This window comes from Loxodonta africana, chromosome 14 (genome assembly GCF_030014295.1).
Source record: "Loxodonta africana isolate mLoxAfr1 chromosome 14, mLoxAfr1.hap2, whole genome shotgun sequence".
Taxonomy (NCBI): domain Eukaryota; kingdom Metazoa; phylum Chordata; class Mammalia; order Proboscidea; family Elephantidae; genus Loxodonta; species Loxodonta africana.
The window spans coordinates 72,896,876-72,917,222 of NC_087355.1; the positions used below are offsets into that span (position 1 = coordinate 72,896,876).

Below are 20,347 nucleotides of genomic sequence, written 5' to 3' on the forward strand. Positions count from 1 at the left end.
AAAAGAAATTCTGGACAGTGGTGTAGTGAGTCTTAACATACGCCTAGATGTTCTGGCTTATCCAAACTAAGGAAAGCACATTTTAAACTCTGGAGTTCCAAACCAGTAAGTGACTCACAGGGAAGCTATAAATAAGGTGGAAAAATTACATCTGTCACTTCTAACACAAATCTACAATTCTAAATCAACCCAACCATCACAAATTTTTTTTTTTTTTTTAAGTGCAAGAAGGTCTATAAAGATTCCAAGGTCTTTATTAAAGATTCAGCTTCTAAAGAAAAAATAAGCCTCTGGCAGAAATGCTGCTAAAGCCCAACACAGCTTGTCTTTGCCTGTCAGCCTCTCTCAGATACAGTCTTTCCTCAACTGCTTCATTAGCAAAGAGTCCCTTCAGGTGGATCCGAAAGCTAAACGTGTCTGGCATAGGTAAGGGGCCAGAGGAGCAAGAGGAAGACACACGGTATATCAGGGCTTTGAACCCGGTTCGGTTCATTCTGGATAGAACCCCACTGATAATTTGCATTTCTAACAGGTTCCCAGGCTGCTGGTTAGGAACTAACTCCGAGAACCACTAGTACAGCAGAGGTTCCGAAAATTTGTTACAGATAAGAATCACCTAGGGAATCTTAGTATCGATTTTGATTCAGTATATCAGGGATGGAAATGCAAATTCTCAGCAGGGGTTCAAACTGGAAACCCTGGTAAAAGACAGTGTCTTTTCGTACCTAGGCAGTCAGTGCACTGCTCCTGCCTCCTGCCAGCAGCTTCAGTCTCAAGATAACAAGGCCAGAAGAAACAGTGCAAGGAGGGCAGAAAAATCCCGGCGAGGTGACATGAATGATGACTCTTTCTAAAGATAATGAGTCAGTTGACCCCCTTTGACACTACACATCTGCCCCCTATCAGAAAGGCTTTCTTCTGTTACTTATTTTAGTAAATGGACTACACAAGTGAGCAAGATTTTGCAAGGAGGGTCAAACAGCCAAGTTTTGACCAGGTCCTTCTCACAAAACAATTTATCATTGCTCCCCGTGACACACATTACCCAACATGTCACCAGGCGCAAAGTACAAAACTTTCACTCAGTCAACAAGTATTTACTAAAGCAAATCACAGGAGAAAATTCTGCAGTGCGATTCTGGCTGCCACCCAGAATCACGTTCTTATATCCAAGCGCCTACAAGCACCTCAGAGACCAAAGTTTCCTAGTGGTTACTAGGGGTGGGAGGGTGGGGTGGAGGTGGGAGCCACTGCTTACGGGGCACCAAGTTTCTGTTAAGGATGATGGAATAATCTGGGAACAAACAGTGGTGATGGTTCTGTCTACTCTAATTTCCTATGACTGATTTGGAAGAAATCATCTTCAAAAATGTCCTACTGCACACTTAGCTATGTGGTTTGGTAGCTACTACGCAAAGGAGTTAAACAAGATAGCCTAGAACCATCTCTGACGTACCGAAATAGAAACTGAAAGAGCAGCTGTCTATAAAACAGGGTAACACAACATGATGAATGTAATCCATGTCACTGAATTGAACATGGAAAAAAGGTTGAATTGGCGAATGTTTTGTTATATTATTTTTACTACAATAAAACGAACACAACTACATCTCAGAGTTAACACACCTAAAACCTAACTCTTTGTTCACACCTCTCCCCAAACCTAAGGGTCTCTAAACATTCCCAATCTCAGGAAATGGCTACACCATTCACTCAGCTACTTCTGTATAAACACTTAATGACATCTGCGAATCCTGTTTCCTTCACCCTTTTACCCTTCATATCCAATCCAGCGAGCAATCTTGTCCACTCCAACTCCCAAATCTATCCACTTCTCTGGTCCAAACCACCATCTCTCTTGCCTACTAACCTAATTCATCTCTGATTCCATTACCTAGCTGTCCCCCTCACATACAAACCATGGTGGGCTACTATCCCCACTTTCACCCTGTCCCCCTACACACCACATCCATCCCACAGAGTACTCAAGGTCTTGTCAGTCCTTTCTTCAAAAGGCTGCAAAGGCTTCCCAGTGTCCTGAAAATAAAGTTCTAAACCCTTAACACAGCCTCCACCACCCGTGTGTCAGTTTGTGGTACTGTGGTGGCTTGTATGCTGCTATGACACTGGAAGTTAGGCCACCAGTATTTCAAGTACCAGCAGGGTCACCCATGATGGCATGTTTCAGTAGAGCTTCCAGACTGAGACAGACTAGGAAGAGAGGCCTGGTGATCTACTTTTGAATATTAATCAATGAAAACCCTATGGATCACAACAGAATATTGCCAATATAGTGCTGGAAGATGGGCGCTGGAAGGCCCTCAAAATACACAGTGGCCGTAACAATGGACTCGAGCATACCAACCATCATGAAGATGATGCAGGACTCAGTATCCTTTCATTCTCTTGTACTTGAGGTGGAGCCGGCTCCATGGCAACCGACGATAACAACAACAAGGCCGCAAAGCTCCACATGATCTGGCCCCAGACTAACTTTCTGTCTTCACTTCACTGCATTCACCTCTGACTATCTCCCTGTCCTTATCTCCCACTCCTCATTTCTACAGTATCTGCACTGGCTACAGTCTTTCTGTTCATTGTTCCTGCCCCTAAGCCTTTCACAGGCTTCTTCCTGCAAGGTTGTCCCCAGAGCCAAATTTTTCCAAGGCTGCCTCATGTCATTCAAGTTTCAGTTTAAATATCTTCTCTAAGGCCTTTCTGGACCACCCTATTAAATATTACACCCTTTAAGTCACCCCCTATCACATGCCTCACTCTTATTTTCTTCACGGGAGCTGGGACCTTTCCTATCCTAGTCACTATTGTATCCCCAGTGGCCAGCACATAGCAGATGACCAATTATTTCCATGCATTCAACCAGTAGCACCTGCTATGTGCCAGGCACTATTTTAGGTGACAAAGACAGTGGTAAACAAGACAAAGATCTGGCTCGCATGGAGCCTTCTTCTCTTAGGGAAAGCACACCGATAAATACCAATGGTAATATATAGCAAGAAAAATTAAGAGTAAGGTAGATATAGTGAAGGAGGGGTGCTATTTTCTGTAGGACAATCAGAGAAGGCATCACCCATAAGTAACATTTGGAAAGAGACCAGAAGTAAGAAGGTAAATGAGTAAACCATGGTTACCTTTCTTTAGGCAGAGAAACATGTGCAAAGGCCCTGAGGAGGGATGGAGTTGGAGTTGGTGCTGAAGGACCAGCAAGGATGTCATTGTAGAAACTGATGTACAAGGTAGAGAGTAGTGGTAGATGAGGTCAGAGAGGCAGTGGGGGGCCTTACAGGCCACTGAAAGGACCTGGATTTCACTCAGAGTTGAGAAGACACTGGAGGGTTCTGAGCAGAGGCTTGGCAGGACTCGATTTATATTTTTAAAGGCTCACTCTAGCAATTTGGAGAAACAATTGAAAGGAACAAAGCTGGAAGATGATAATGGTTTACAATGCAAAGTGAGAAGAGATTGTATTCTGGATATATGTCCAAGGCAGTCAACAGGATTTCCTGACAGACTGTGGAGTAGAAGGGAAAGAAAAATCAGGGGTGATCCCAAAACTGCTATTAGCTTGAGCTCCCGTAATAATGGAGTTGCTATTTACTTCTAGGGTGACGGGAGTGGGGATTCAGTTTTGGACATGTTAAGTTTGAGATGCCTATCAGACACCCAAGTGGTGATTTCAAACAGACGGTTGGAATGTACAAGTCTAGAAATCAGGAGATAGATCTGGGCTGAAGATACTTGTATTGGTATCCAGCAGTCTTCAGTTTACAGACAGCAGCTAAAGATAAGGCTGAACAAGATCACCTAGGGAGAGCGTGTAGAAAAGAGGTCCTATAACTGATCTTTGGGGCACATCACAACATTTAAAGGTTAGGAAGATGAGGAATCAGAAAAAAAGACTTTAAAATAATAGCCAGTAAAGAGAGGGAAGCCAACAGAGTGTTACCCACAGGCCAAATAATCAGGGCTTCGAACTGGTTAGCTCTGATCGATCCCTTGCTGAGAATTTGCATTTCCACCCCAGAGATACTGAATGAGAATCCATATTTCTTAACAAGATCCCCAGGTGATTCTTATGCACAACTTCCTGGGAACTTGTTAGAAATGCAAATTTTCAGCAGGGGTTCAAACCAGAAGCACCGGTTCAAAGCCCTGCAAATTAATTAATTAATGTCAGATCCTGGTACCTGACCTGCCACTAATTAAAATTTAAACCATAGGACCCAGTGAATATAGATAACGCTCAGGCAATGAGCATTCCTTTGCCAAGTAATCACCTTGGACTCCTTCCTTCATATTCAAAGTAACAACAGTACAGTATCTTCCATTTCTGGGGCAATTTACTCTTTACTCATTCCTTCATGCATTTACCTACTACAGACCAGATACTAGGTTAGTGCCTAGGGGAAAACCGCAAGTAAATAAACTCATTCTCTGCACCTCTGACCTTAAATCCCTCCTACAGGAGAGAAAAAACAAACAAACCTCCATTAACGTCAAAAGAGCGCAGCGCAATGTTCGCTAAATTATTTGACACTCACACGTCACCCACATGGTGGCAGAGGGAGGTCAGAGGGCACCTGCTTCAAGTGGACCCAGGCTGCTAGCCACGGCTCTTAAAGGTTCCAACAACGTCCTATACACTGACAAACATAACTTACTGACTTAACTTGTCACTGCCTCATTCACTGAGCACAGAGGACGGAAACCACAACTTTAATATAAGGGTGAGATCGGCCCCTTCTCACCTGGGCAAAGCTCACGTCGCCAGCTACTCAGGCCCTGGCTGCCGACCCCTATGCCTCCCGACCCCGACCCCCGAGACCCTCCCTAACCCTCTGGAGCCCTACGCACTACATATCCCACTAAGCACCGCGCTCACGCAACACGCCGGCCAACGCTCCGCCAACGTGGGGCCGCCTGGGACGTGTAGTCTTCACTGCCCACCGTCCGGCCGGTCAGTACCTGGAAGCGATAGAGGAAAGCTTCGGGCCAGAGGAAGAGGTAGGCCGGGCTGATGAGGCCGAGTTTGCCGATTAAGGGCACCGCGACGGTGGCGGCGAACCAGTAGCGTGTGATGGCCGGGATGCTCCTGAACCAGTCCCCGATGTCCGACATCTTCGCTTCTCAGGTCGCCAGGATGAGCACAATCGCCCAACTCCCGGCCTCGGCTTCCTCACGACTCGGCCGGCTCCGCGAGTGGAAGGTGTCGAGGCGGAAGCCACCGAAGCCGCCGTGCAGAAGGCGGGGACCGGCGGACGTGGCGCCACCGAATTCGGACGAGCGAGGGAGCGTTCTCAGGCGACACTTCCTCTTCCGGGGGCCGCGGACGACGTGACGAGAAGTCCTACCGCTTAAAGGGCAAGCGCCGCTTTTTCAGACGTGGCCAGGCTCGGCGGTCCTGGGAGCGGGCCGAAGGGGGCGGGCCGAAGGGGGAGGGGCGGGGCCTCGACGCGACTGGTGGGAAACAGTGGTTGCCAGAAGCAACGGCAAATGCTCCAGCCAATGGCGAAGCCCAGTGTCCCTGACAGTTTTCTCGCCTGAGAGTGGAGTCTACTTGGTAGTGATTTAAACGGGAAGGAGTAAAAGGAAGTAGTTTGTCCCTCATTTGTTCACTCTTCAAAAAATATTTGCTGAGGACCTATTAAGTGCCAGGCAAGGTTCTAGACACTGGGATACTGCGGCTATCAGAGCTGTCCTGGTACCTTCTCTCCTGAAGCTTACATTCCAACGGGGATGGACAGATAATAAACAATAATCGAAAAAAGATAATTTCAGAGAGTAATGAGAAAAATAAAATAGGATGATGAGGTAGAGTGACGGGGTGGAGTTGGTGTGGGAAAGATTGCTACTTTAAGGTGAGAATGGTCAGGGCGAACTTCCCTGAGGAGGTGACATTTAGGCTTAGCCAGTCAGGTGAAGATCCTGGCAAAGAGTTTTCCATGCAGATAAAACAGCCAGTCCAGCTAACTTGGAATATTGGGAGAACTGAAAGCAGTAATAATCTTGGCAATTAATCTAGTTTCATCAGGCAAGATTTAAATTAAAACCCAGTGCCATCGAGTCGAATTACAAGCAGATGAATGTCCACCTCATGCTTTAAAAAAACAATCAGTAAAAAGATATTAAAAGGAACTTTTCCTGTTGTTTTCAGATTTGGGGCTTACAGGTGAGAATTCATAAGGCCATCCAATAAAGACTACCAGGAACACGCCTGTAGTCAACAAAGTTAGATTTATTAACTCTCTGCAGCAGAGGAGACACTATACCAAAGGAACCTGGGACGTCTCACCAAAGGACAGTAGGGTTATTATGAGAAAGGGTGGAGTTTAGTGAAATGAAGCAGTGTTTTGATAGGCTCAAAGCAAAGTAGGGCTGTGTGTAAAGGTTTAACATCAGGCTTAGGCCTGAGTTGAGAAGCAGAGGCCAGGTCCTCTTTCCTTGGAAACCTCAAAGTTAAGATAAACTTGGAATGTTGGGTCTGAAAACCCCTTATCTAAAGCTTTTCACCTGAATTGAAAATCCTGTGTCAAAGTGACCCAGCATGGCACAGATCCTCAAGGAAAGAGTGCAGGATGTTCCATTCACACAAATGTAATTTCAAACAGCAAAGTTTCTGACAATCTATTATTTTAGAGAACGTCTCTGAGCACCATGTCCTTCATGTTAGTTAACCAAAGAGGTTTTTACAGAATTAAAAAAAAAGCCCAAACCCCTTGCCATCAAGTCTATTCCAACTCATAGCGACCCTCCAGGACAGAGTAGAACTGCCCCATAGAGTTTCCAAGGAGCACCTGGTGGATTTGAACTGCCAACCTTTTGGTTTGCAGGATGAAAAGGCACTAAATACAATTGAATGAGCATATACAGCATTTAGGGACCTACTGAACATCAAGTATATTGAATATATGATGAAACCCCTCACTCATACATAGATGGTGGGAATGTAAATTGGTACAGCCTTACAGAAGGACAATTTTGGTATAAAAGAAAAACTAGAAGGATGTATAAATAACATAATACTTGGAGATATTTTCTGAGGCTCCTTCTCTGTACCCCACCCTACTCCCACCATTTTCTTGTACCCACTCCTTGTTGTACCCAGAGTACAATAAGGTAAAACAAGGATTATCTAACATAGGTTAATGGCAAAGAAGATTTCTCGGATAAACTCGTAAGTACATGTGCACGGGAAAAAGGCAAAAACAACACACACATCAAATGTCTAGCAGTATTTATTTATAGGTGGTGTGGTTATAAGTGGATTTTTATTTGAATGAGTCTTCCAGAATTCAGCTGCAGGCTTTATAAATACTAAAGTTTAAATCATGACTGCTTACTAGCAATGTGATGTTGGAAAATTAGCCTTTCTGTTCCTTAGTTTCTTCATCTGTAAAATGAGGGAGGGAACTGAAAGGTTGGCAGTTCAAACCCACCAACCACTCCATGAGAGAAAGATGTAGCAGCCTGCTTCCACAAAGATTTACAGTCTTGGAAACCCTATGGGGCAGTTTTACTCTGTCCAAAGGATTGCTAGGAGCCCTGGCGGCGCAGTTGCTAAGAGTTCAGCTGCTAACTAAAAGGGTCACCATGAGTTGGAATTGACTCGACAGCAGTGGGTTTTGTTTGGGCTTTTGTTGTCTGCTTTAATTTTTTTTGTACTATGTATATATGTACTATCCATCACTTGTCTGTCAATTTGTCATACCATGGTAGCTTGTGTGTTGCTATGTGCTGGAAACTGTGCCACCAGTATTTCGAATAGGAGCAAGGTCACCCACAGTGGACAGGTTTCAGTGGAGTTTCTACAGTAAGACTAAGAAGAAAGGACTGGCAATCTACGTCCAAATATTAGCCAACAAAAATCTTGTGGATCAGAACATAATATTGTCTGACTGGACTCAAACATACCAGTGATCATGAAGATGGCACAGGACCGGGCAACATTTCATTATGTTATATGTAAGGTTGCCATGAGTTGGAGCCAACTTGACAGCAACTAACAACAACAACATATGTACTATGTACATTAATTAAAAATTAATTTTAAAGATATGTAAAAAGGAAGTTTGTTCAGAAAGAGGGAGTTCAGTGTCAGAAACTTCAGAAAGATTGAAAAGGAGAAAAGATGATCTTGATCATGTTCTCCTGCTGTAATTAAAATGTATTTCCTGTTGTTTCCCTGAAAAACAGGGTTTAAAATGAATTGGAGGGATCCCAACAGTCAAAAGAACAATATGGTCCCGTGCTGACGCTTGGCAGGGTGGCTGCTGAGTGATGCTGACAGAGAGCCGATGACTCAAGCATCATTCTGTCACTATAGTCAGAGGAACACTGTCCTAATGGGATGCCTGCCATGGAAGGGCATCTTTCTTCAAGAAGTTCAAAGCACACTGCAAATATGTAATGAAGTCTCACGCTAGCTACTAGGCAAGTTCATTAGCCCCATCTTGCAGATGAAGCTATGGCAAGAATAATAACTCATCGCTGTCAAACCCGCCAGAACTAGTGTTGTATTTTTAGCCACAAGCCTGGGAAATTTTTCAAATTTTGACTCACTGGGCTAGGAGAGAGGGGTGTGTACTAAACAGCATATAAAGTATTTTCCATTTGTTACTTTTACTACATGTGCGCTCATGCATGCATGTACTAGATAAAGATACCCTTCTATATAGTAAGGAATCAGTCTGGATTCCAGTCCTTCCTCTGACGGTTGCTAGTTATGGAACCATGGACAAGTCTCTTTCTCTCAGTTGATCATCCAAATGGAAAAATAGTATCACCTGCCCCTCTTACATGAAGGTTGTTTGTTTGTTTTAATTGAGCATCTACTATTTACCAAGCTCTCAGGAGCCCTGGAAATGCTGGTGGTGTAGTGGTTAAGTGCTACAGCTGCTAACTAAAAGGTCGGCAATTCGAATCCACCAGGTGCTCCTTGGAAACTCTATGGGGCAGTTCTACTCAGTCCTGTAGGGTCACTATGAGTCGGAATCGACTCAATGGCAACAAGTTTGGTTTTTTTGGTTTGAAGGAGCCCTGGTGGTGGTGTTGAAAGGATTGACTGCTAACTGAAAAGTCAACTGTTTGAAATGACTGGTGGCTCCGCGGGAGAAAGATGAGGAAGTCTTCTTCCACAGAGATTTACAGCCTTGGAAACCCTATGGGGCTACTGAGTCGGAACCGACTCGATGGCAATGGGTTTGGTTTTTTGGGTGGTTGTGCTTTACATGCATCATCTTGCTTCACTCTCACGCTATTTACACCACAGAATCGCCAAAAGCTACAAATGAGGGCTTGTTTTTTGTTTTTGTTTTTCCAGAGAGCCAGTTGTTAAACATTGATCAGCATACCACTAGTAAGAAGAAATATGGAAGAATAATAAGCTTCCCTTTCTTTTCCGTTGCTGTCCAGTCAGTTCCACTCACAGCAACCCTCTAGGACAGGATAAAATTGTCCCACAGGGCTTCCAAGGCTATAATCTTTACAGAAGCAAGCCCTGGGGCATAGTGGTCAAAGCACTTGACTGATAACCAAAAGGCCGGAAGTAGGAACCCACCAGCTGCTCCACAGAAGAAAGAGGTGCCAGTCTGCTTCCGTAAAGATCAACAGCCTTGAAAACACTATGGGGCAGTTCTTCTCTGTCCTGTAGGGTCACTGAGTTGAATCGACTCGACGGTGGGTTCGGTTTAATCTTTATGGAAGCAGACTGCCACAGCGTTCTCCCATGGAGTGGCTGTTGGGTTTGAACCACCGACCTTTTGGATAGCAGCTCAGTGCTTAACCACTGTACCACCAGGGCTCCTTTAAGCCTCCGTCATCATGCACCTTGTTGGCATCAAGCTGATTCTGACTCATAGCGATCCTATAGGACAGAGTAGAACTGCCCCATGGAGTTTCCAAGGAGCCCCTGGTAGATTCGAACAGCTGACCTTTTGGTTAGCTGCCATAGCACTTAACTACTGCACCACTGTAGAGTGGCTTAAATAATAGTAACAATCAAACCCCAAAAACCAAACCCAGTGCCGTCAAGTCGATTCCGACTCCTAGTGACCTGACCCTATAGGACAGAGTAGAACTGCCCCACAGAGTTTCCAAGGAGCGCCTGGCGAATTCAAATTGCCTTCCCTTTGGTTAGCAGCCATAGCACTAAACTACTACGCCACCAGGGTTTCCTAACAGCTAACATTTATTGAGCACTTCTATGTGGTTGATGCTATTCTAAACTCCTCACAACTCTTCCAAGGCAGCTGCCGTTATTATCCTGATTTTACGGACAAAGAAATAATGGCACAAAAATGTTAAATACTTTGCCCAAGGTTATAGTACTGGTAAGAGGTAGAGCCAATGAACCTAGGCATTCTGGGTCCCCTGCCTTTAAATTATACTGCCCATATTTTCCAAACCACTAGTCAGGGTCCAAGATCTAATAAGTGCAAGCATATTTATGGGGTGAACAGGCAAAACATATGAATATGGGGCTATATGTTCACCATGCCCATAAATTCGAGGTTTCAATTTGATGCAAAATTCAGGTAGGACTTCTATAGGGTTTAAAAGCAAAAGCAAGCAAGACTAAAGAATCAACTGTGTAGTAATCCAGTGAAAGGCAGCTAACATATATCTGGTGCTAACATATACCTGGTTCAGATGTCCCATCAGTGTTGGTTCCATTACTCTGCCCCATCCCACAACAAGTGCACACCTATTTTTTTATATAAGAATTTTCTAAAGAGTTAAGCAGATGGCCCCAGCTTCCAAGTGCTGCTTCACTAACAAAAGAAAACACTCTTCTAAGGTCTATAGGTTAAATAGATAATCCCATTGTACCTACCCTATCTTATCTTTCTCTTTCCTCACGTGGAAAACTCCCTGAAGCATTTTTCAAAGCACCCTATGTAACCAAAACAAAATGCTCGGGAAAGATGGTGTTTTACTGCCACGTAGGAAACGGGAGGGACTAAGAAGCCGGTTGAGATGAGATGAAATTTAGCTGAGAAGGGGTCTGGTAGGCACTGTTTTTGCTGGTCATCTGTGGCCTCTCTCCACACACTGCCCAGATCGGCACCAGAAGGATGCTGCGCTGCTCTAGAATAATGGACAATTAAGCTTAGCTCAGTTTGTCTTCCTCCCTTAAAGCAATTAGAGGCATTTGACCAGCATCCTGTCATGCTTGATTGATAGCCTGTCCTCTGAGCACATAAATGCTATCCCATACCCAAACTCACTGCCATCAAGTCAATTCCAGCTCAGTGACCCTATAGGACGGAGTAAAACTGCTGCATAGGCTTTCCAAGGCTGTATGTAAATCTTTAATGAAGCTGTCTTACGCTGTATTCTCTAGAGAAGCAAAACGAGCAAAGCGTATAAATATATGTAGAGAGAGATTTATATTAAGGAAATGGCTCATGCAGTTGTAGAGGCTGGAGTGTCCCAAGTCCGTGAGCCAGACTGGAGGCTCCTCCTGATTCACGTAGCTGCAGAGGCTGCTGAACCCAAGATCTGCAAGTCAGACAGTAGCGTTCAGGCTGACAGGCTTCGAGGACTGACAAATCCCAAGATCCACAGGCAAGATAGCAGATAAGCTGCTAGCTCAAGTCCCAAGAACTGGAGGTCAGACGAACAGGAGCCAGCTGCAGGATCCAGAGCGAGCAAAAGCCAACAAGCCTTGCCAGAAAGTCCACCTACATTGGATGCAGGCCACACCCTGAAGGAAGCTCCTTTTCAACTGATTGGCTACTCGCAGTAGATCCCATCATGGAGGTGATAACATTATATCAAGTCTTATCATGGAAGCGATCACATCATTATACCACTGCCAAACTACATCCTAAGTGCCAAACCACTGAGAATCATGGCCCAGCCAAGTTGACTCACAACCTTAACTATCACAGAAGCAGACCGCCACATCTTTCTCCCAGGGAGCAGCTGGTGGATTCGAACTGAAGACCTTTGGTTAGCGGCCAAGCCTTAACCACTGTACCACCAGGGTTCCTTAAATGCTATTCCAAAAAACCAAATCCGTTGCTGTCAAGATGATTCCAACTCATAGCAACCCTATAGCCAAAAAAATAAAATCAAACCCTTTGCCTTTGAGTCGATTCCAACTCACAGCAACCTGAAAGACCAGAGTAGACTCGCCCCATAGGGTTTCTAAGGAGCAGCTGGTGGATTCGAACTGCTGACCTTTGGGTTAGCAGCCAATCTCTTAATCACTGTGCCAGCAGGGCTCCGGCGACCCTATAGTAAAAAAAAATAAAATAAAATAATTAGGAGTCTATAAATCAGGAATAATTATTCAGTTCTGTGGAAGATATTCTCAACATCCCATGACCCCACAGCCCCTAGCCCAGGGAGGTCTTTGAAATAGGCCATCTTTACAGGATACAATTTTGAAGGTTTTAGCATCTAAATAGAATCTGCTCAACCTGGCTTATACTGTAGGGCCACTATGAGTTGAAATTGACTTGACGGCAAGGGGTTTGGTTTGGTTTTAGAATAATACAATTAGATATGAATTGCTTTGGCATAATATTTGCAAATAATTTTTTAAAATCTTCCCACAATAGGAAAATTATAAATATTGTAATTATAAAATTATGTTACTTCCGTAAAATGGAACCTCATGTATTCGTGGCTGAGCAGAGGTGGTTCTAGCCCGCCCTTGTTTATTAGGAGAGTTTTACTTGATACCATTGCCACTGAGTCAATGCTGACTCATGGCGACCCCATGTGTGTCAGAGTAGAAGTACACTCCACACGGTTTTCAATGGCTGATGTTTTAGGAATCCATTGCCACTGAGTCAATGCTGACTCATGGCGACCCCATGTGTGTCAGAGTAGAACTACACTCCACACGGTTTTCAATGGCTGATGTTTTAGGAATACGTTGCCAGGATTTTCTTCCAAGACACCTCTGGGAGGACTCAAACCTGTGATCTTTTGGTTAGCATCTTAACTGTTTGCAGCACCCAGGGACTCCTTGGACTTGATTAAAAAAAAAAAAAATCCTTTGCCATCGAGTCTATTCTGAGTCATGGTCACCCCATGTGTTTTAGAGTAGAACTGCTCCATAGGGTTTCTTAGCTGTAATCTTTATGGAAGCAAATCACCAGGCCTTTCTTCCATGGGCCCACTGGGTGAGTATAAACCGCCAACCTTTTAGGTTAGTAGGTGAACACAAACCATCTGTGCCACGTGTGGTTGTTCTTAGGTGCCGCTGAGTCAGTTCCAACTCAAAGCAACCCTATGCGCAACAGAACGAAACACTGCCCAGTCCTGCACAATTCTCAAAATTGTTGTTACGCTTGAGCCAATTGTTGCAGCTATGTCAATCCATCCCATTGAGGGCCTTCCTCTTTTTCACTGAACCTCTACTTTTTTTTTTTTTTCTACTTTACCAAGCATGATGTCCTTCCCAGGGTCTGATCCCTTCTGAAACACGTCCAAAGTAAATGCTATGGCGTCTTGCCATCCTTGCTTCCAGGGAGCATTCTGGTTGTACTTCTTCCAAGACGGATTTGTTTTTTCTTGTGGCAATCCATGGTATATTCATTATTCTTCTCCAGTTCTTCTTTGGTCTTTTTTATTCACTATCCGGCTTTTGCATGCATAGGAGTTAACTGAAAACACCATGGCTTGGTCGGGTACACCTTAGTCCTTAAAGTGAAATCTTTGCTTTTTAACACTTTAAAGAGGTCTTTTGCAGTAGATTTGCCCAATGCAATGTGTCTTTTGATTTCTTGACTGCTGCTTCCATGGGCATTGATAGTGGATCCAAGTAAAATGAAATCCTTGACTTCAGTATTTTCTCCATTTATCATGATGTTGCTTATTGGTCCAGTTGTGAGGATTTTTGTTTTATGTTAAGGAATAATCCATTCTGAAGACTGTAGTCTTTGTTCTTCATCAGTAAGTGCTTCAAGCCCTCTTTACTTTCACGGAGCAAGATTGTGTCATCTGCATATCGCATGGTGTTAATGAGTTTTCCTCCAATCCTGATACCCCATTCTTCTTCATATGGTGCAGCTTCCTGGATTATTTGCTTAGCATACAGATTGAAAAAGTATGGTGAAAGGATACAACCCTGACATACACCTTTCCTGATTTAAAACCATGCAGTATCCCCTTGTTCTGTTCAAATGACTGCCTCTTGATCTATGTACAGGTTCCGCACAAGCACACTTAAGTGTTCTGGAATTCTCATTCTCCACAATGTTAGCCATAATTTGTAATGATCCACACAGTTGAATGCCTTTGCATAGTCAATAAAACACAGGTAAATATCTTTCTGGTATTCTCTGCTTTTAGCCAAGGTCTACCTAACATCAGCAAGATATCCTTGGTTCCACATCCTCTTTTCTGAATCTGGCTTGAATTTTTGGCAGTTCTCTGGTGACAGACTGCTGCAACCACTTTTGAATGATCTTCGGCAAAATTTTACCTGCAGGTGATATTACTGATATGATAATTTCCGTATCCTGTTGGATCACCTTTCTTTGCAGTGGGCACAAATATGGATCTTTTCCAGTCGATTGGCCAGGTAGCTGTCTTTGAATTTCTTGGCATAGACAAGTGAGCACTTCCAACATTGCATCTGTTTGTTGAAACATCTCTATTGGTACTCTGTCAATTCCTAGAGCCTTGTTTTTCGCCAGTCCCTTCAGTGCAGCTTGGACTTCTTCCTTCGGTACCATCAGTTCTTGATCATATGCTACCTCCTGAAATGGTTGAACATCAACCAATTCTTTTTGGTACAGTGGCTCTGTGTATTCCTTCCATCTTCTTTTGATTATTCCCATGTCATTTAGTATTTTCTCCATAGAATCTTTCAATATTGAAAGGCTTGAATTTTCTCTTCAGTTCTTTCTGCTTGAGAAATGCCAAGTGTGTTCTTCCGTTTTGGTTTCCTAAGTCTAGATCTTTGCACATTGCATTATATAAGTTTACTTTGTCTTCTCCAGTCGCCCTTTGAAATCTTCTGTTCAGCTCTTTTTTTTTTTTAATATGACTATATGTATTTGTTGTCCTTAGAAAATTTTATTTTTGACTGGATTCAGACTTAGAGGTAGAAGCTCTCAGAGAGGACAGCCTCCGTCTCTTAGCGATCTGCTCCTGTCGTTTTTCTTTGGCCTTCTTCATTCTCTTGGCCAGAAGCTTGGAATATTCCACGGCCGCCTCCTTATTTTTCTTAGTGCGCTGCTTCTTCAGAGCGATATGCCGTCGCTTCTGTTGCAGGACACGTGCAGTAACAAGACGCTGAATCTTGGGTGCTTTGGTCCTGGGTTTCTTGCCTTCTTTGTTCAAGGGCTTTCTCACGACATACTGGCGGACATCGTCTTCTTTGGAGAGATTGAAAAGTCTGCGAATTCTGCTAGCTCTTTTGGGCCCCAGGCGACGGGGCACAGTAGTATCAGTCAACTCCGGAATATCCTTCTCCCCTTTTTTTACAATAACCAAGTTGAGAACACTCAGATTGGCATCCACAATGCAACCCCGGACAGATTTGCGCTTTCTTTCTCCAGTTCTCCTTGGTCTGTAACAGGAATGCCCCTTACTCAGCAGCGGGCGGACGCGGCCGTGAGTCAAGACACCCTGCTTCATGCGAAAACCTTGCTTGTCGTTCCCACCACTGATTCGGACAACATATCCCTTCCATTCATCACCCAGAGAGTCAGCAGCAACTTCTGTGGCCATTCCCTTCTCATAAAATGTACGAAGTTTGCGTTCATCGTCCACTTCAATGAGCTTCTGGCAGCCAGTGTCTGGGAAGGAGATGTTCAGCTTCATGGTGAAGCAGCCGATCGCTTCCGCGGCGCCAGGAAAAGCTGTTCAGCTCTTTTACTTCATCATTTCTTCCTTTCGCTTTAGCTACTTTAAAGTTCAAGAGCAAGTTTCAGAGTCTCTTCTAACATTCATTTTGGTCTTTTCTCTGTTTCCTGTCTTTTTAATGACCTCTTGTTTCTTCATATATGATGTCCTTGATGTCATTCCACAACTTGTCTGGTCTTCTGTCATTCGTATTTAATGAGTCAAATCTGTTCTTGCAATGGTCTCTAAATTAAGGTGGAACATACTGAAGGTCATACTTTGGCTCTTGTGGACTTGTTCCAATTTTCTGCAGTTTCAAACTGAACTTGCATATGAGCAGTTGATGGTCTGTTCCACAGTCATCCCCTGGCCTTGTTCTGACTGATGATATTGAGCTTTTCCATTGTCTTCTTCCACAAATGTAGTCAATTTGGTTCCTGTGTACTCTATCTGGTGAGGTCCACATGTATAGTCTCCATTTATGTTGATGAAAAAAGGTATTTGCAATGAAGAAGTCATTGGTCTTAAGCAAAATTTTAGCATGCAGTCTCCGGCATTGTTTCTATCCCCAAAGTCGTGTTTTCCAACTGTTTCCTCTTCTTTGTTTCCAACTTTTGCATTTCAATCACCAGTAATTATCAATGCATCTTGATTGCAAGTTTGATCAATTTCAGACTGCAGAAGTTGGTAAAAATCTTCAATTTCCTCATCTTTGGCATTAGTGGTTGGTGCATAAATTTGAATAATAGTCATATTAATTGGTCTTCCTTGTAGGCGTATGGATATTATCCTATCACTGACAGCATTGTACTTCAGGATGGATCTTGAAATGTTCTTTTTGATAATGAATGCAATGCCATTCTTCTTCAGTTTGTCATTCCTGGCATAGGAAACCATATGATTATCTGATTCAAAATGGCTATTTCAGTCCATTTCAGCTCACTAATGCTTAGGATATTGATATTTACGTGTTCCATTTCATTTTTGATGACTTCCGATTTTCCTAGAATCATACTTCATACATTCCACGTTCTGATTATTAGTGGATGTTTGAAGCTGTTTCTTCTCATTTTGAGTCATGCCACATCAGCAGATGAAGGCCCCAAAAGCTTGACTCCATCCACGTCATTAAGGTCGACTATTTTGAGGAGGCAGCTCTTCCCCAGTTGTATTTTGAGTGTCTTACAACCTAAGGGGCTCATCTTCTGGCACTATATCAGACAATGTTCCACAGCTTTTTATAAGGTTTTCACTGGCTAATTTTTTCAGAAGTAGACCTTCCTAGTCTGTCTTAGTCTGAAAGTGCAGCTGAAACCTGACCACCATGGGTGACCCTGCTGGTACTTGAGATAGTGGGATACATTCCAGCATCACAGCAATACGCAAGCCACCAAGGTACGACAGACTGACAGATGTGTGAGGCTGTATCACCTAGATCTCAATAATTCCTGGCCATGTGGAAAGTTGCAGGCACTGCCCGTTCTGTCATCCAATAGGGAGCCTCAGTCTCTGGTATCCTCCTTCCTTTATTCTCCAGGAGGCTTTTTAGAAGCCCTCATCCATGCCAGCAGTTGTCTCACTGTACACGGGAAGGATCTTACTGCCTGTCAAGATGAACACCACTTTCCCCCTTCTCTTCCAATACTTTACTATTTCATCCGTAGGTGCCAGAATCCTTTTGATTATACATGAAACACTGCCCTTGGTTGCTTTCTTGTATATTTTATGAGAACACCTAGGCAGGAATATTTAAGCAGCTCAGAGCACGTCTCTTTGATTTTCTTTTTTAATACTGATGTTTAAAAGGATAGAGGGGAAGGTGTACTATGTCTTGGTTCACCTGTAACGGCTTCTGCCTCCTCCCTCCTCCTCCTAAGGCTGAGTAGCTGAGTCGTCTAGGAATGGAAAACGTGCCTGGGTTTGCATGCAGTATGATGCATATTTCTGTTTTACTGATGAAACAGAACTGTTGCCTTTGTAATGCCAGCTTCCCTACACGGTATGTCAATAAATCCTTGTCATCTAACTGTTGCCTCTTCAAATTCCTTCCACTGTCACTGACTTGGTCAACCCCTTGTCACCATTTGTCTCAATTAGAACAGCTTCCACCCTCTTTCTGCCACAAGCCTCGAACTGTTTAAAGCAATCTTCCCACTACAGTCAAAGGGATGTATCTAAAAACCAGGGTAAGTTTCCCTAGAGCCCTTCAGGATAAGATCCAAACTCCTTAGAATGGTGGCAGACCAGGTCTTTTTATAGTCTGACTTTTGTATATTTCTTAGTTTTATTTCCTACCATTCACCTATGTAGTAGTAACAATAATTTAATTATATTGTCATCATACTACTTTCATATTATATATTATTATAATGTATTGTTTTATTATTTTATAATAATTATCATCATTGTCACCATTATTGAGGGCTTTTTAGGAGTGAAACATTTTACATGAATAACGACTTCTTGTACATCAAGAGCTTTAACTTCACTGAGCTCTTCCATTTTCTGGAAGGCACCATGCTTCACAAATCCCCTTGCCTTTCTACAGAGGCTATTTTCTCCCCTAACTTCTCTTCCACCTTGTTAACTCCTATACATCCTTCCAGACTCAGCTCTTGTATCACCACCTCCTGAAACTTCCCTAACTCTTTTTCTTTCAGTTTCATCTACTTTAGAAATAAACGACAATGCTTTAGCTCAAGTAAAGGCAGGAAACCAGTTGAATTTCTGTGAGGGGCAGATTAATCAGTAAACATGGTATGTACCACCTTGCTTTGAGCAAGGTATGAACTGGCTTAATTTTATTTACTTACTAATTTGTGGTGAACAATTTCACATGGCTTTTACCACATTTTTGACCTGGTGGGGACGGGTGAAATTGTATACTGCAGATTGGTGGTAAGGTACAATTGGGCCTGTGTGTACCTTGCCAATCATGTGAGCAGAAGTGGGCCAGAGTGCTGAGTAGGCAAGACTATCCCTGTCTATAATCCTACCATATCCTCTCCCAGCTCCGCCTCCTTTGTGCTTTTTTTTTTAAATTTTTCTCAATATTGAGAGCATCTCTGTTTATCAACACTTCCTTTAATGTATGAATAAGCCCTTTTTTACAAAGAGGATGGAGCAGAATCTTCTTATACAGGTTCCCAGAGATTTGAAATCCAGGCTGATGGTAAATTCTTTTCTGGTCTAGGCAATCAATCTTTTGAAAGAATTACATAATCCCACACCAATCTGGGGCATTAATTAGGCAGAAAAGCAAAGGAAAGGCAGAGTGAGATAATGGAGCCAGACAGGTCTACATTTGAATCTTAGCTTAATAGTTATAAGAGCTTGGGTGAGTTACTTGAGCACTCCAAGCCTTAGTTTCCTCATCTGTAAAACAGGCATGAAATGACTGTCTTATTCAGGACAGGCTACTTCGTGCTATGGTAATACCTACCTCCAAAGCTCATTCTTTCTTCTGTGTGCAGTACTGTTCTGGTTATGCAACTCCTAGTAACGGGGAAAAGACCCAAAGATGGAGAAGTCGAAGTTGACCTACATAATAAGGAGGAGACAGGTGAGAACCCTGGTGCCTCCTGGACTCCAAGGGAGGTTCTAGAAGAGAAAAAGAGGAAGAGTCCTGAGGGTTGTGAAGGTGTATTTTAGAGAATGAGAAAGAGGGATGGTATGGGATTTGTTAATGCTGTTCACTAAATATATTGGGACCTCCCCTCTCCCAGGCACATAGTAGGTGTTGTAGATTGTATACTCCCATTCTCCACTCCTACCTGGATCCACTCCCTCCTTGGAAGTTTGCAGTGCTCTCTCGCCATGGGCAGAGTGAAATTCTCTGTCCCTGGGTTCAGCTGCATGATTCGCTTTGGCCAACAGGATGAGAAAGTTATGGTGTGCCAACTCCCAGCCTCGAGGGATTGTGTGTTTGCTTGCTCACTTGCACCACTGCCATTGTCATGAGAACATGCCCTGGCTAGCCTGCGGGAGGATGAAGGACACGTGAAAAGACTTGAGTTGCACCAGTTGCCCTGGGGCAGGCCAGCTTTGATCAGCTGATGGCCAGCCAACCCCCAAACACGTCAGGGAGCCCAGCAAAGATCAGTGGAGCTGCCTGGCCGATCTCAGATGCATGAGCAATAAATGCATATCCCTGAATGCCATGGGGGTTTGTTGTTTTTGCTGGTTTGTTAGTTGTAGCATTATTGCAACCATGAAAACAACCAAACCAAACCAAATCCATTGCCATCGAGTCAATTCCAACTCATAGTGACACTATAAGACAGAGTAGAACTGCCCCCTGATAGAGTTTCCAAGGAGCGCCTGGTGGATTCCAACTGCCGACCTTTTGGTTAGCAGACGTAGCTCTAAACCACCACATCACCAGGGTTTCCATTACAACCATAGATACCTGATTTAGTAGGATTGCTACTTACCGTGTGACCCAGCAATTGCACTCTATTTTCATTTTCTGTGGCTGCTGTAACAAATTACCACACAGTTAGTGGGTTAAAAGCAAGTTATT

General features: G+C 43.6%; 2 protein-coding genes across 2 annotated transcripts in view; both read right to left on the reverse strand.

Annotated features, from left to right (window-relative positions):
• The window catches only part of DERL1 (derlin 1), a 29,919-nt gene extending 24,596 nt beyond the window's left edge, over window positions 1–5,323 (reverse strand). The window contains exon 1 of the mRNA XM_003408171.4: window positions 4,984–5,323. Within this exon, the coding sequence (XP_003408219.1) occupies window positions 4,984–5,136 (153 nt within the window). The 5' untranslated portion in view covers window positions 5,137–5,323. The remainder of the gene's footprint in view (window positions 1–4,983) is intronic.
• Window positions 5,324–15,034: 9,711 nt separating this feature from the next.
• On the reverse strand, window positions 15,035–15,841 carry LOC100662561 (small ribosomal subunit protein eS6-like). The gene has a single exon (XM_064268035.1). It carries the CDS (start codon window positions 15,802–15,804, stop codon window positions 15,055–15,057), a length of 750 nt encoding a protein of 249 aa, XP_064124105.1. The 5' UTR covers window positions 15,805–15,841; the 3' UTR covers window positions 15,035–15,054.
• Window positions 15,842–20,347: the final 4,506 nt, after the last annotated feature.

Coding starts and splice junctions, on each gene's coding strand:
- LOC100662561 (XM_064268035.1), bottom strand. CDS start 15,804: ATGAAGCTGAACATCTCCTTCCCAGACACTGGCTGCCAGAAGCTCATT.